General features: G+C 41.3%; 1 protein-coding gene across 2 annotated transcripts in view; it reads left to right on the top strand.

Annotated features, from left to right (window-relative positions):
- Positions 1–15,958, top strand: part of MYO3A (myosin IIIA) — a 285,335-nt gene that overhangs the window by 150,096 nt on the left and 119,281 nt on the right. For both annotated transcript variants that reach the window (XM_073629787.1, XM_073629788.1), the window contains exon 21: positions 3,026–3,114. In XM_073629787.1, coding sequence (XP_073485888.1) covers positions 3,026–3,114 — 89 coding nt within the window. The remainder of the gene's footprint in view (positions 1–3,025; positions 3,115–15,958) is intronic.

Consider the following 15,958-nt stretch of genomic DNA (forward strand, 5'->3'; position numbering starts at 1 on the left):
ATGTTGAGGGCATGCGGCCTGGTACGGTTTAGGAGGGGGGGGCGCTCGCTCGTCCCCACCCCCTTTCCTGACCGGCCGGGCTGCGTGCTCGGATTGGGGTCTGGTATGGATTTTAGGGGGGACCCCACGCCGTTTTTTCGGCGTAGGGGGTTCCCCTTTATAATCCATACCAGACCTAAGGGCCTGGTATGCCCCGCGCTCACCGCAATAGGAAAATCTGTTTTTCCTATTGCAGCGAGCGCGAGATGCAATACCCTGCCCTCGCGTCGTATCTGGTCCGTCGGACCAGCACACAGACGAGCGGACTTTCCGCCCGAAACTGAGTCCGGCGGATAAATTTAAAACAGGTTTCAAATCTTGGTCCGGCGGACTTTGGGGAAAAAGTCCGCCGGAAAAGTCCGCTGGCGCCTACACACGGGCGGACTGTCCGGCACACTCTGGTCCGCCGGACCAAGTCCGCCGGAAAGTCCGACCGTGTGTACGCGGCATAAGTCGATGAGAACTTAGATCATTTGTATGGTGTTTTATACCAGCAGTGGATCACACTTTGGAGTAGCTGCCAATGGCTGGTATATTGGTAGGCTTTGCAGGACATTTGGATCACCCTTTTTTCTGTTTGTCTTCTTGGAAGGATTTCCAATTTCTGTTTTTTCCATTTAGCAACAGTGGGTGTTTTATTTTTTATTTTATTTTTTAAGATGTTTTGTTGTCCATCTTTTTATCAAATATATTCCTTTTCATGTATAGGATGGGTTTTCTAGGAATTGTAAGATGCCAAGTCTTTAAAGAAGTCATTAGAAATATGATTCTTTTGCCAAATGGATTTGAGGGTGTAGGTAGTATTCCCTTATTAGGATGCTGAATTTCTGGGATATCAGAATACATGGGATAAGGCTAATTTTCAATTGTAACTTAAGCCCCGTACACACAATCAGACGTTCCGACAACAAAACTGTGGAATATTGTCCGAAGATTGTTGGCTCAAACTTTTCTTGCATACACACGGTCACACAAATGTTGGCCAACAATTAAGAACGTAGTGACGTATTAGACGTACTACGTGGTTTTTCAGCTCGTGCAGTTTCAGTTTTCATTTCTGAACGGCCATTCGTCAACCAGACATGTTGTGGAATCATAGGAGATAACGTGTTATTTATTATTGGCCTTGGAGTTATTCCTTTGACATTATTTTTTTGGTTGAATAATGATTTGATTTGGTATATTTTCTATATTTTTGGATGCATAGAATGCACTTTTTGGTTAAGTTCTATTGGCAGATAGCATGTCTAATTTTATTTTTTTTTTTTTTTTTAATGCACAATAAAAAAAATGGTGTAGAATAATACTTGGCTATGTGTTTTACTTCAAATGACAGTTTGGGAGTAAGCAGTTACATTTTAAAAAATACAATGTAAAATTGACAAGGGACACCAACATAGTTGTATCTTTGTTCTTAAAAACCACAGGATAATGGTGTTGTGGTAACTTGCACAAATAAAAAAAAAAAAAACATAATAATATTATTCTTGATATCACTAGAAAAAAAAACCTTTGAAAATTTGTTGGCAATAACTTCATCAGTATCACCAGCAAAGCAGTTTCATTATTATCCCATTAAAGAAGAAGAGAATTGTGCGCTGCATTTGGAGATTTTATAATTTGCCACGTCACTAATGTTAATCCTCCATTACGAACGCTAGTTTACAAAACCGACCGCTTCTGCTCCGGAGCATGCGTGTTTGTACTTTGGACTTTTGTCCGACAGACTTGTGTACACACGATCGGAAAGTCCGACAACACACATTTGTTGGCAGAAAATTTGAGAGCATGCTAGCCAACAAGCTCACATCCAACATTTCCTATCGGAAAATCCGATCATGTGTACGCGGCAGTAAGAGCTGTGAAAATGTGGAATAGACTCCCGCCAGAGGTGGTTCTGGCCAGCTCAGTAGATTGCTTTAAGAAAGGCCTGGATACTTACCTAAATGTACATAATATAACTGGGTACTAGCATTTATAGGTAAAGTTGATCCAAGGAAAATCCGATTGCCTCTTGGGGGATCAGGAAGGAATTTTTTCCCCTGCTGTAGCAAATTGGAGCATGCTCTGCTGGGGTTTTTTGCCTTCCTCTGGATCAACTGTGGGTATAGAATTGGGTATATTGGATTGTACGATTTTTAAAAAAAAAATTTTTATGGTTGAACTGGATGGACTTGTGTCTTTTTTCAACCTGACCAACTATGTAACTATGTAACTATGCAGTAGATTTTAGTAAACCCAAACTTCTTCCATCTAGAAATGTTATTTCATTAAGTTGTCCAAAATTCCTAATTGGGGTTTTTCATCTGTTATGTAGTAGGATCATGGTAATGCTGTAGTCAGATCTGCTCCATGCATCTATAGTAGCCTGAATAGTGGGTTATTTAGTAGTGGAGGGGATACACTTAGTTTAAATGCAAGCGGTAAATTTTGGATATGATGACAATGGAGAATGTGTTTAATTTTTACCCATGGTGTATCTATCTGTTTCGTAACTTAATTAAATCTGCATCTTGGTGTTTTTTGTGCCAGATGAATTGGTTAATGTGTTTTATTAGATTTTGGTGATAATCTGGAACAGGAGTAGCACTTTAGGAAGTATCAACATTTTAAATGGAGCCATCCTACCTGCTGAAGATATTTAAAAGGATGAACATTCTTTAGAGTAGACTTAGTACGACATTTTTAGAGTTGAGATAATTAGTTTGGATGTTTTGGCAGATATTAAGATGCCCATATAAGTTATTTGAAAAACAAACATGGGGAAGTGTGTTTAGAGTAGACGATTTAGCATGTGAATAATGTGTAGTCCTAAAATCTGGGGGCCTCGTTTTAAATTGATAATTGGTAAAAACGTTGCTCCAAGTTGGTTGCATTACTTAAATATTGTAAACTTTGACAGGTGTAATAAAGACAATTTAAGTTAAATTACTACACTAACTATGGATGCAAAAATCTAAGTATGACCTAATTTACATGATTTTAGAAAAGTTTGAAGATAACCTCAAGTCAAAGTATTTCTGGAGACCAAAGAGAGTTGACCTAACATTTGGAATTCATCACTATGCAGGAAAGGTAATAAGTTATTGCTATTTCTATTTATTTTTTTACTTGCAGCATATTTATAAATCTCAACATAACTTTGTAAAACTACAAAAATCTAAAGCACTCTATATGTAAACCCCAACAATGAACTTTTCCTATTTGGTCCCTTTTCCGCTATTAAATATACCATTGCATATATTTTGTTATATCTGTTCAAAAAGTACAATAAATACCCGCTGGTCCTGCCACAAATTTCATGAGTTCAGAAGTTCCTGTGCTGCGGTTAGAAGCTTAGACAATGCTATTACCTCTGTTTAGTTTACCTCCCAACTATGTTATTATGAATATATTATTATTATACTTAGCACCAAGTTTGGGTAGCACTTTCCTAAGTTAAGGAGACAGTACAGTTACAATATTATCCAATACAGTAAGGTTCAGAGGGCCCTGCTCACATGAGCTTACAATCTAAAAGGAGAGGCAAATGATACAACAGGTAAGAATTTTGAGGGATGGGTTGATGTAGAAAGTCAAATTCCAGTTGTAACGTAGAGACAGGATATACTTCGCTAAAGAGATGTGTTTTCAAGGATTGCCTGGAAGCAGAGTATGAGAAAGCCAAATGGATTGGGCTAGGGAGTTCTAGAGGATGGGTGAAACTCTGGAGAAATTCTGAAGATGAGCATCAGAGGAAATGACAGAGGGGCTAGAGAGCAGGGGGTCTAAGGAGGATCAAAGAGGATGGTTTGAGTGATATTTTGGATATGGAGAATAGGGCGATATTCTTTGGTCCTAACACACAACCTGTCCTAGCGTGACAACACTGCTCCTCCATAAATAAAGAACAGTTAGGAGGGGGTTTTCACCCTAATACATGGAGGCATGTTACTGGTGGAATCAAGTAAAAAACAAAGGAAAAAAGCATGAAATTATACCTAGTGCAGCCACCACAACTAAGGACTGTTAAGCAATATGTTACATTTTTGTTCTTGGATTGAATGCACTTTAACTGGTTGCAAAGAAAGTTAGCTAATGCAGACCCCATAGTTCTGTCTTGGCATATTCACTTTAAGGCAAAGTCTTTAGAAGGTTAGAACATCTCTTCATGAATATATTCTAATAACATCATGGTAAATTGTGCTTTAGGTTTAGTGTTTTTAGTCATTTAGAATTTGTTCACACTGTGTTCCCGTTTCACTTTATGACATAGTATTTAACTGCCTAGAAAGGAAACAACTGTTTAGAAAATACTTTGTAGAACCTAATTATTCAAATCAGTTTATTTGTCTGTCTATGCATTTGCCAACATTCAGTTGGAGATTTCAATTTCAGTGTTTGAAGATGAGAGCAGCTTATCTTAGATATTTGTTGAAATGTGAATTTTTTATATCCTTAAAATATTTCATGCAAACTGCAGAACAAACCTGTATGGCTGATCAGATGAAAAAATACAGATTAGAATTGTTTTGTCTGTGATGAATTTACAAAGCGAATCCTCTTGTGTAATTTATTATTTAGTGTAATGAATGCATAACTGATAAAATCATTTAAAGTATATGGACTTTTTTTTAAATGTTACCGAATATTGATTGCTTCATTTTATAGCAAGATTTTAAAAAAGTAACAACATGCTCATCCTTTTTTCTTAACTTTTGTAGTGTTTTTTTTTTATATTTAAATATAACTTGAAATTGCAAATAAAAAATTATACATAAAGTGGATGACTTATTTGAATTTAAAGTGGTTCTAAAGCCTAAACATTTTTGACCTTAATGCATTCCTTGCATTAGGGTAAAAAAATATTTAGGCATCAGTATTAACAAAAAAAGAGCGACAATTTTGAAAAAAACGCATTATTTTTTACTTTTTGCTATAATAAATATCCCCAAAAAATATATAGAAAAAATTTTTTTTTCCTCAGTTTAGGCCAAAACGTATTCTTCTACATATTTTTGGTAAACAAAATCGCAATAAGCGTTTATTGATTGGTTTGCGCAAAAGTTATAGCGTCTACAAAATAGGGGATAGTTTTATGGCAATTTTATTAATTTTTTTTTTTTACTAGTAATGGCGGTGATCAGCGATTTTTATCATGACTGCGACATTATGGCGGATACATCGGACAATTTTGACACATTTTTGGGACCATTGGCATTAATACAGCATGCTAAAAAATTGCATTGATTACTGTAAAAATGTCACTGGCAGTGAAGGGGTTAACCACTAGGTGGTGCTGTAGGGGTTAAGTGTGTCCTAGGGAGTGTTTCTAACTGTGGGGGACAGGGGCTGTGTGTGACACGTCACTGATCGCCGCTCCCGATCACAGGGAGCAGAGATGAGTGACAGTGTCACTAAGCAGAACGGGGAGATGCTTGTTTACATTAGCATCTCCCCGTTCTTCCTCACCATGAGAAAATCGCAGGTATCCCTGCAGACATCGGGTCCACGGGATCTGCGATCATGGTCACGGAGCTCCTCGTGTGCCGGCGCATGCGTGCCTGCAAGCCGCCTCTTAAAGGGCAACGTACAGGTACGTTAATCTGCCTGTACGTGCCCTTCTGCCGCAGTATATCTGCGTGAGGCGGTCGGGAAGCGGTTAAGAGGTAAAATAGGACAAAGAGCAGCAAAGAAGTGCATAATGATACCAACCAATTAGAAATCTGATAAAAATACAGAAACGCAAATCTAGTGGCTGTTACTATGGGTTACTAATATGGTTGCACCAATACCGTTTTTTTACCTGTGAGTATGAATACGAATACTTTCAGTCAAGTACTTGCAGATACCTTTGCAGTTTCCCCTGCCGCTTCTTTGTGAACCCAGGCTGAAGTCACTATGACAAGCCTGGGTTCACACATTAGCGTTGTGGAAAACCACATGCGATTCAGACAGGAATTGCACCGCATTCCTGTTCACAAGTGATTCTTTGCAGTGCGATTTGAGCCTATTCATTTTGTATGGGCTTGAATCGCACAGCAAAGGTACTCGTGCAAATACTCGGTATTGGTGCAACTCTAGTTAATGATGTTGCAAATCATCATTGCTCTTTACACTTTATATTTGGTAAGATTTAGGCCTCATTCACACAAGGCGGACTCCGTTTCCATGGAGCCCGCCTCGGTCCGCCGGCTCAGCGGGAGATCTCTCCGTTGATCTCCGCTGAGCCGGCGGATGACAGGTCCCTCTATGCTCACTGAGCAGGGAGGGGCTTGTCAGGCGCCGCTGCTTCCTATGGAGAGATCAGATAAAAACGGACAGCATGTCCGTTTTCATCCGATCTCACCCGATCCGATCCGCCAGTGACGGATCTGGACGTAGGGCCATCCGTTTGCTTTCAGCGGATCGGACCGGGTCGGATGTCAGCGGACATGTCTCCGCTGAAATCCGTCGCTCCATAGGCTAACATGGAGCGCCCATTCAGGTCCGCCGTCAAAACTGACAGGCGGACCTGAACGGTCCGATCGTGTGAAAGGGGCCTTGGGGACATATTTATAGCAAAGAGTAGATAGCGTTATCTGATGTCACCAATAAATAGGTCCCTAATTCATTATCAATATTACTCAGCAGTTATTTTCCACACCATTGGCCTGGATTTTACAGCCAAGTCATAAAATGAAGGCCAGGGTATAGAGCCTATGTCATAGAGTTCAATCATAGGTAGAGAGGCCAGTCACATGACTGTGATATGCTACATTACTGGGCTCTCCTTCCCGTTTTTTTTCCTGTCCCCACCTGCAGGGAGCTGCATAGTCACCACAGCAGAAGTCTCCCAGCTAGACTCTTTTTCTTCTGCGCATACATAAAAGGATATCCTCGATCATTCCTCTAGACTGACCACCTATTATGTGTCCCAGTGGTGGATGGTCTATCTCTAGACATGTGCAGAACAGGAAATTTTGTTTAGTTTAGTTTTGGATAGATTCATTATGTTACTAACTTTGTTTCCTTATGGAAATCGTTTAGTTTGGTTTTGGAATTACTTTTGTTTTCATTTAATTTTGGTTTAGTTTTCATAAAAATGTGTTAAATTTATTAATTTTGTAATGAATTTAAACTTTTCAGAATGATTAGAATTTGGATCAGTCGAAAAACAAATTCTGTGTGAAGAAATAGCTGGTTGTTAAGCTAAGGCCGGAAAGCTGGCTGCCTGCGTCCTTAACAACCATGAGTCATCATCTGTCAGTGGGCTTCCTCACTGACAGATGAATATAAAGCTAAAGAATGCCGGCAATTGCCCGGCAATAGAGAAATGTTACATTTTTTTTTTTAAAACGGCGTGGGCCCCCCAAACTCAATACCAGACCTTTTTCCGAGCATGCAGCCTGGCAGGTCAGTAAATGGGGGGATGACGACTGAGCATCCCCCTCCTGCACCATACCAGGCCACTTGCCCTCAACATGGGGGGTGAGTGCTTTGCAAAGCATCTTGACCCCATGTTATTGGAGACAAGGGCCTCTTCTCGACAACCCTGGGCTGTGGTTGTCAGGGTCTGCGGTTGCGGGCTTATCAGAATCTGGAAGACCCCTTTAAGAAGGAGGCCCTCAGATCCCTACCCCTCCCTATGTGAATGGGTGTCGGGTACATCAGAAGGGGGCGGTGCCACTGGGTGACGTAGCCGGGTGGCCCCACCCCTTGCCTATATACCCCTTGCCTGTCAATAGCGAAGAGAGGGCAGACCACGGGTAGCCTCTTGGGAGTCAAAGCACTTTTTGAAATTTTTCTATTTTTTGGATCGGCGGGCATACATCGAGGGACACTATTTTTTTTTCTTTTTTAATAAAGGACTTGGCAAAAACTGTTTCCTGTGTTTCTTACTTTTTGACACTTTTTTTGGTGAATGGGTATGGGTACTATGTACCCATACCCATTTACATGGGGGGGTCAGGATCTAGGGGCCCCCTTGTTAAAGGGGGCTTCCAGATTCCGATAAGCTCTCCACCCGCAGACCCCGACAACCACAGCCCAGGGTTGTCGGGAAGAGGCCCTTGTCCCTATCAGCATGGGCACTCGACCCCCCATGTTAAGGGCATGTGGCCTGGTATGGTTCAGGAGGGGGGGCCCTTATTCGTCCCCCCCCTCTTTCCTGACCTGCCAGGCTGCATGCTCGGATAAGGGTCTGATATGTATTTGGGGGGGGCACGCCATTTTTTTTACAATTTGGCGTGGGGTTCCCCTTAAAATCAATACCAGACCCGAAGAGCCTGGTATGGACTGAGGGGGGGACCCTACTCCATTTTTTTTTTAATGTTCTATTGCTGGGCAATGCCAGCATTCTTTATCTTTATATTCATCTGTTAGTGGATAAGCCCGCTGACAGATGATGACACATGGTTGTTAAGGACGTGGGTGGCCAGCTTCCTGGCCCGTTACTGAACAACCAGCTATTTTTTCACACAGAATTCAAATCGATCGATTGTTTTTTGACCAATCCGAATTCTAATTTATCTGAAAAGTTGGAATTTGTTAGAAAACAAATAAACAAAACAAATTTTAACGTATTTCAACGAAATTCGTTACTATTCGTTACTATTTCATTTGGAGATTCGGAAACATCAGAATCTCAGAATAACCAAAAATTTGTCCGGATTTGTATTCGGACCGAACCGATTGCACATGTCTATCTATCTCTAAGAATGAATAGAGATTATCCCATGTATTGTGTGGAAGTAAGGAAATTGAAGGGTAAAAAAGTTGTCACCTGCATTCTATTAGTATATTTTGCCACTTTAAATAAAAATTCTAAGAAATCTACCATTACAAACTTTGTAATGTGTTTTTCCTAGATTGGTATTCCACAATCTTTTTTTTAAATCAAGTCATTTTTATCCATATAAAAAGATAGAAAATAAATACACATTTATACATCCATCACTTTCTCTTTTCACCTACCACCCCAACATTTAACATACATAGCCTTATTTGAGTAATGCACTACAGTTCACTTCTCCCCTTTTTATCAAAAATAGTGTGTCCTTTCTCTTTCATCACTATGCATATTTCCAAGCACCAGAAAAAAAAAAAAGCAGAGACAAAAGAAAAGCAGAGACAAAGTCTTGGTATCCACAGGAGGCAGGACCTCTTTATCCTTAGCTCTACCTCTTTTCCTTCCTTTATCTACTAATCCAACATTCCCATATTTTTTAAAACATTTTGGCATTTCCCCTTTTATTATACACAAATCTTTTCTTTCTTATTGTTTTATTGACCTCATCCTCCCATTCTACCCGGGTTGGTGGGTTCAAGGCCAGCCACCTCCTTGCTATCAATTTCCGTGCAAGGAAAAGGCATCTAATTATCGCAGTTTGTCTCCCCCACATATTCTTATCCTTCTCAATACAACCCAATAAACATATTATGGGGACTAGGTTGAGAGATATGCCAAATACCTTATTTATTTTTCCCACGACTTCACTCCAGTATCTTTTTAACTTGGGACACCTCCACATCATATGGATTAGATCTACCTTTGGGTCCCTACATCTTGGGCATTTAGCATCCATCCTCCACCCATATAAAAATAATTTCTGAGGTGTCTTATATGCTCTATGTAGTAACATCAAGTGTGACACTGATTGTGATGATAACAGGGTACTTAAGGGACCTATTTCCAGGATATGCTTCCATTGTTAGTTTGATATGTCCCCCCAGGTCTTCCTCCCATCCCCTCCTGCAGGGAAGCTCCTCATTTACCCTTATCACCCTGTCACATATACCGTCATATATAAATGAGATCAATCCCTTGGATGTACCAGCATTAATTATTTTTCGAAGAATGTTTACCTCACTCCACTCCGGTGGTCTCTTTTTAAATTGCATCTTCAAAGCATGTCTGACTTGCAAGTATTTAAAAAGGAGTGATTTGGTATACCATATTCCTCCTTAAGTTCCAGGAATGATTTAAATACACCCATCCTATATAGCTGAGAAAGATAAGCAAGTCCGCATCTCTCCCAGTCCCTACTCTTCTCTACATTAGATAGTTCCTGCAAATATTTATTATTCCACAATGGTAAAAATTCTGTAAATACCTGATACTCTAATATTTCTTTGACCACTATCCATAGTTTCTTTATCATTAAAAGCGTAGGGAATTTATTCGAAAAGGAGTCAGCCTCCAGGGCCTCTATCAAACTACCATGGCTCGTGCCCAATAGCAACATTCCCCTACTTGGATTATGTTCAGACAAATCGTTACATCTTTTCAGATGCTGCAACTGTGATGCCAAAAAATAGCACCATGGGCGCGGGACTGCCAAGCCCCCCCCTGTCCTTTGGCAATTGTAGAGTATGTAACCGTATTCTTGACTGTTTTTTTTTTTCCAGATCAGCTCTCTAAATATAATGTCAATCTTATGAAACCATTGCCTATTTATCCAAATTGGGGATTTGTGTAATGCATACAGCAATTGAGGCATCCAAGTCATCTTGATTAGATTGCACCTTCCTGCCACTAATAAGGGTAGCTGTCTCCACACCTTCCCCTTACACCTAAGTTTATTCAAAAGTGGGATAATATTGTTTATTATATATACACTTTGGGATTTAAAGTGGGAGTCCAGTGACCAATCTTTTTTTTTTTTTTAGGTCATTGAGACACTTTGCTAATCCCAAAATAATACTCACAGTTTGGGTGTAATATTTCCACCTCTGTTTTCGTACTGAAGAATAACTTTAAAAATGTGATGCTGGCTGTTTCCATCTTGCTTGTGGACATGTGAAGCCCACAAGCATTGATTTCCTGGATGAAGTGAATGCTGTTCATTCACAGCTTGTTCACACGCATGATCATTGTTCCCGCACTGAACCTTGGGAAGCCTGACACTAAGCTCCCAGGAGACAGTGCGGCGCTGGGGAAAGGCAATAAACACGCCTACTCCCATGGGAGGAGAGACAGGAAGTGCCACAATAAAGTACAATATAAAGGTAATTACAGCGATAAAAAAAATTTTCGTGTGGCATTTGAACATCTATGCAATTAACTGAAGGGGGTAAGATTAGGTTAAAAATTTGAGTGGAACCCCGCTTTAAGGTTATGTATATTCCTAAATATTTGAGCCTATTAACTATTTCCATTTGTGGAATCTCTGGTGGCAGGACCATCTTCAGTGGGTCAACTGGAAGCAGCATTGATTTATCCCAGTTTATATTGTTTATATAAAATCTGCGATTATGTCCATTGCTGTCGCCAGGGACCCCCACGTATCCCCCCAGGAACAGTAACACATCATCAGCATATAATGATATTTTCTCCACTCCTGATGCCCTCTGGAATTCCTGTATCTTTACAGATGACCTAATGGTTATGGCTAATGGCTCCATTGCAGAGGCAAGTAACAGGGGTGACAAAGGACACCCCTGTCTTGTCCTATGGGTCAAAGAAAACACCTCAGAACATATATTATTTATCTTCACTTTTGCTTTGGGCCTTTCATGTAGAAGCCTTACCCAACCAACATAGTTCGGACCAAACTGGAAGGCAGCCAAGGTCTGCCACAAATAATGCCATTGCAGACTGTTGAAGGCCTTGGCTGCGTCCAGGGACAACATTGCCCTTGACCCTGCATTAATCGTCGGAGCTTGCAGGTTTCCCTCCTTATATTAATACTGGTTGATCTGTTTGGTATAAACCCTGTCTGGTCCATATGGCAGATTCTGAATTATTTTTTTTTACCTATCAGCCAATATTTTTGCCAAAATTTTTACGTCTGTACCCAGCAATGCTATTGGCTTTGGAAGTCGGATCAAGTAGATCCTTACCCTCTTTTGGAAAGACAATAATGGTGGATTCCCTCATAGATAGAGGCAATACACCCTCTGCTATTGTGGCGTTAAATGTTTTCAACAGCTCTGGCAACATTGTCTCTTCATATCTTTTATATATCTCTGCTGGCAGACCATCCAGTCCCAGAGATTTCTGATTTGCTGATGCTGACACCACCTGTCTTACTTCTTCCAGGCCTATAGGGGCATCTAGTGCCACTCTGTCTTCCCCAGTGAGGCAAGGGATCTTCAGATCTCTGAAAAAGTCCCATATCTCCCCCTCCCCCCACCTTGAGCACTATACAATTTCTCATAATACTTTTTAAAAGTATCTACAAGTACAATCTCAGGACTAGGGATGAGCTTCGTGTTCGAGTCGAACCCATGTTCGACTCGAACATCGGCTGTTCGATCGTTCGCCGAATTGCGAACGTTATGGGCCGTTCGCGCTAAATTCGTGTGGCGCGTCACGGCCCATAATTCACTGCGGCATCGCAGTGCATTGCTGGCTGATGATTGGCCAAGCATGCACTATGACCCGCATGCTTGGCCAATCACAGCGCCGTCAGTAGAGAGAGCTGTAATTGGCCAAAGCCAGGGTGGCTTTGGCCAATTATGGCTCAGGGGATTTAGTACACACCCCACACTATATAAGGCCGCCTGCACGGCGGCCCTGTGTAGTGTGTGTTCCGGTGTGCTGAGAGATAGAGAGAGAGAGAGACAGTGTCATTTGATTTGAGTTAGATAGATTAGGCAGAACAGTCAGTCAGTTAGCTGCACTTACAGTGTATTGTGTATATATATGCATCCCAGGTGTTGCATATATATATATACACTGTATTCAGTTTAGCTAGATCCGTTCCTGTTATCTTCTATCTAGACTATTTACATTTAATGCAGTGCGTCCTGCTCACAGTGTTCAGCTAGATCCGTTCCTGCTATTTACATTTAGTGCAGTGCGTCCTGCTCACAGTGTTCAGCTAGATCCGTTCCTGTTATCTTCTAGACTATTTACATTTAGTGCAGTGCGTCCTGCTCACAGTGTTCAGCTAGATCCGATACTGCAATTTACATTTAGTGCAGTGCGTCCTGCTCACAGTGTTCAGCTAGATCCGTTCCTGCTATTTACATTTAGTGCAGTGCGTCCTGCTCACAGTGTTCAGCTAGATCCGTTCCTGCTATTTACATTTAGTGCAGTGCGTCCTGCTCACAGTGTTCAGCTAGATCCGTTCCTGCTATTTACATTTAGTGCAGTGCGTCCTGCTCACAGTGTTCAGCTAGATCCGTTCCTGCTATTTACATTTAGTGCAGTGCGTCCTGCTCACAGTGTTCAGCTAGATCCGTTCCTGCTATTTACATTTAGTGCAGTGCGTCCTGCTCACAGTGTTCAGCTAGAGCCGTTCCTGCTATTTACATTTAGTGCAGTGCGTCCTGCTCACAGTGTTCAGCTAGATCCGTTCCTGTTATCTTCTAGACTATTTACATTTAGTGCAGTGCGTCCTGCTCACAGTGTTCAGCTAGATCCGTTCCTGCTATTTACATTTAGTGCAGTGCGTCCTGCTCACAGTGTTCAGCTAGATCCGTTCCTGTTATCTTCTAGACTATTTACATTTAGTGCAGTGCGTCCTGCTCACAGTGTTCAGCTAGATCCGTTCCTGTTATCTTCTAGACTATTTACATTTAGTGCAGTGCGTCCTGCTCACAGTGTTCAGCTAGATCCGTTCCTGTTATCTTCTAGACTATTTACATTTAGTGCAGTGCGTCCTGCTCACAGTGTTCAGCTAGATCCGTTCCTGTTATCTTCTAGACTATTTACATTTAGTGCAGTGCGTCCTGCTCACAGTGTTCAGCTAGATCCATTCCTGTTATCTTCTAGACTATTTACATTTAGTGCAGTGCGTCCTGCTCACAGTGTTCAGCTAGATCCGTTCCTGTTAAATTCCTACTGACAGGCAGGCTTGTCTGGTTACAGTATATAAAGCTACCTGAAGAAAATTACAGGTGTTCTATTTGATCCTATTAGTACCACGGTCAGGCAGCTAGACTATTTACATTTAGTACAGTGCGTCCTGCTCACAGTGTTCAGCTAGATCCGTTCCTGTTATCTTCCTACTGACAGGCAGGCTTGTCTGGTTACAGTATATAAAGCTACCTGAAGAAAATTACAGGTGTTCTATTTGATCCTATTAGTACCACGGTCAGGCAGCTAGACTATTTACATTTAGTACAGTGCGTCCTGCTCACAGTGTACAGCTAGATCCGTTCCTGTTATCTTCCTACTGACAGGCAGGCTTGTCTGGTTACAGTATATAAAGCTACCTGAAGAAAATTACAGGTGTTCTATTTGATCCTATTAGTACCACGGTCAGGCAGCTAGACTATTTACATTTAGTACAGTGCGTCCTGCTCACAGTGTTCAGCTAGATCCGTTCCTGTTATCTTCCTACTGACAGGCAGGCTTGTCTGGTTACAGTATATAAAGCTACTTGAAGAAAATTACAGGTGTTCTATCCCAGCTTAGTGCAGCTACAGGCCATTAGTATGTCTGGAAGGCCAAGAAGGAGAGGCAGACAGTCACAAGCCAATAAGAGAGGGCAAGCAGGCTCTGTGTCTAGTGCTGGTCGTGGAGACGGTGCATCCTCATCAGCACGTGGCCATGGGACACCTAAGGCCCAAATTTCTGCTGAGTATATAGGGCAGGACCCTACTTTCAAACATCTAACTTACAAACGACTCCTACTTGCAAACGGAAGGAGACAACAGGAAGTGAGATGAAATCTACCCCTAGGAAGGGAAATTCTCTCCTGTAAGAGTTAATATGGGAAAACAATTTCTCCTTTCCACTGATGCTTTCCAATCCTTGTTCCACAAAAAAACCCAAATTTTCAAAAAACATTTTTCATTGGGACAAAAAAGTGAGGTGAAATCTTCTGAAGAGGAGGAAAGACAGCAAAACAAATGTCACAGGGGTGATAACCCTTCCCTATGTTTTCCAAAAAGCTTAGAAAAGATTTTTTGGCTGGAGCTAAACACGTTAAAAATGTTCAAAATTACAAACAGATTCTACTTAACAACAAACCTACAGTCCCTGTCTTGTTTGCACCGCCTGTATACTGCTGTTCAGAGTATATAGGGCCTGGTGGCCCCACACCTTTCCTTATTTTAATTTGGGTGCGGGGTTCCCCTTAATATCCATACAAGACCCAAAGGGCCTGGTAATGGACTGGGGGGTACCCATGCCGTTTGTCTCACTGATTTTCATCCATATTGCCAGGACCCGACATGACATTAAACCCGCAAGCAGTTTTAAATGAGATTTTTTCCTTTAAAAATGACATTTGGTGCAGGGACTGTTCTAAACATGGGAAACACGCGTCACTTTACAGGCATACTATAGACACCCCCCAGGTACGATATTTAAAGGAATATTTCACTTTTTTTTTTTTACTTTAAGCATCATTAAAATCACTGCTCCCGAAAAAACGGCCGTTTTTAAAAGTTTTTTTTGCATTGATACATGTCCCCTGGGGTAGGACCCGGGTCCCCAAACCCTTTTTAGGACAATACCATGCAAATTAGCCTTTAAAATGAGCACTTTTGATTTCGAACGTTCGAGTCCCATAGACGTCAATGGGGTTCTAACGTTCGTGCGAACTTTCGGTCCGTTCGCGGGTTCTGGTGCGAACCGAACCGGGGGGTGTTCGGCTCATCCCTACTCAGGACCATATTATGTTATTCTTCCCCTGTCTGTTCTAATAGCAGATATAACAGTAGTAGATGTATTTGCCTTTGCCAATCAAGCCAGTAGGTGTCCTGCACTCTCTCCCTCCACATAATAACGCTGTCTCTGAAACATCAACTTATTTTCAGCTTTTGTATATAATAAATCCTTATATACTTGTTATGTTTTAACCCAATCCTGAAACGCCCCAGGGGATGGTCTCTCTACATACTGCCTTTCTGCTTCTGTAACCTTATTCCCAGTCATTTTTTCCTGCTCTCTGGTCTGCCTTTTTACTCTTGCTATCTGTTTTATTAATATACCCCTAAGATATGCCTTGAGGGTGTCCCAGACCACTCCGGGTGATGCTGTTCTGGCGTTAATCCTCATGAA

The sequence above is a fragment of the Aquarana catesbeiana genome, linkage group LG05 (assembly GCF_042186555.1).
Source record: "Aquarana catesbeiana isolate 2022-GZ linkage group LG05, ASM4218655v1, whole genome shotgun sequence".
NCBI classification, from domain to species: Eukaryota; Metazoa; Chordata; class Amphibia; order Anura; family Ranidae; genus Aquarana; species Aquarana catesbeiana.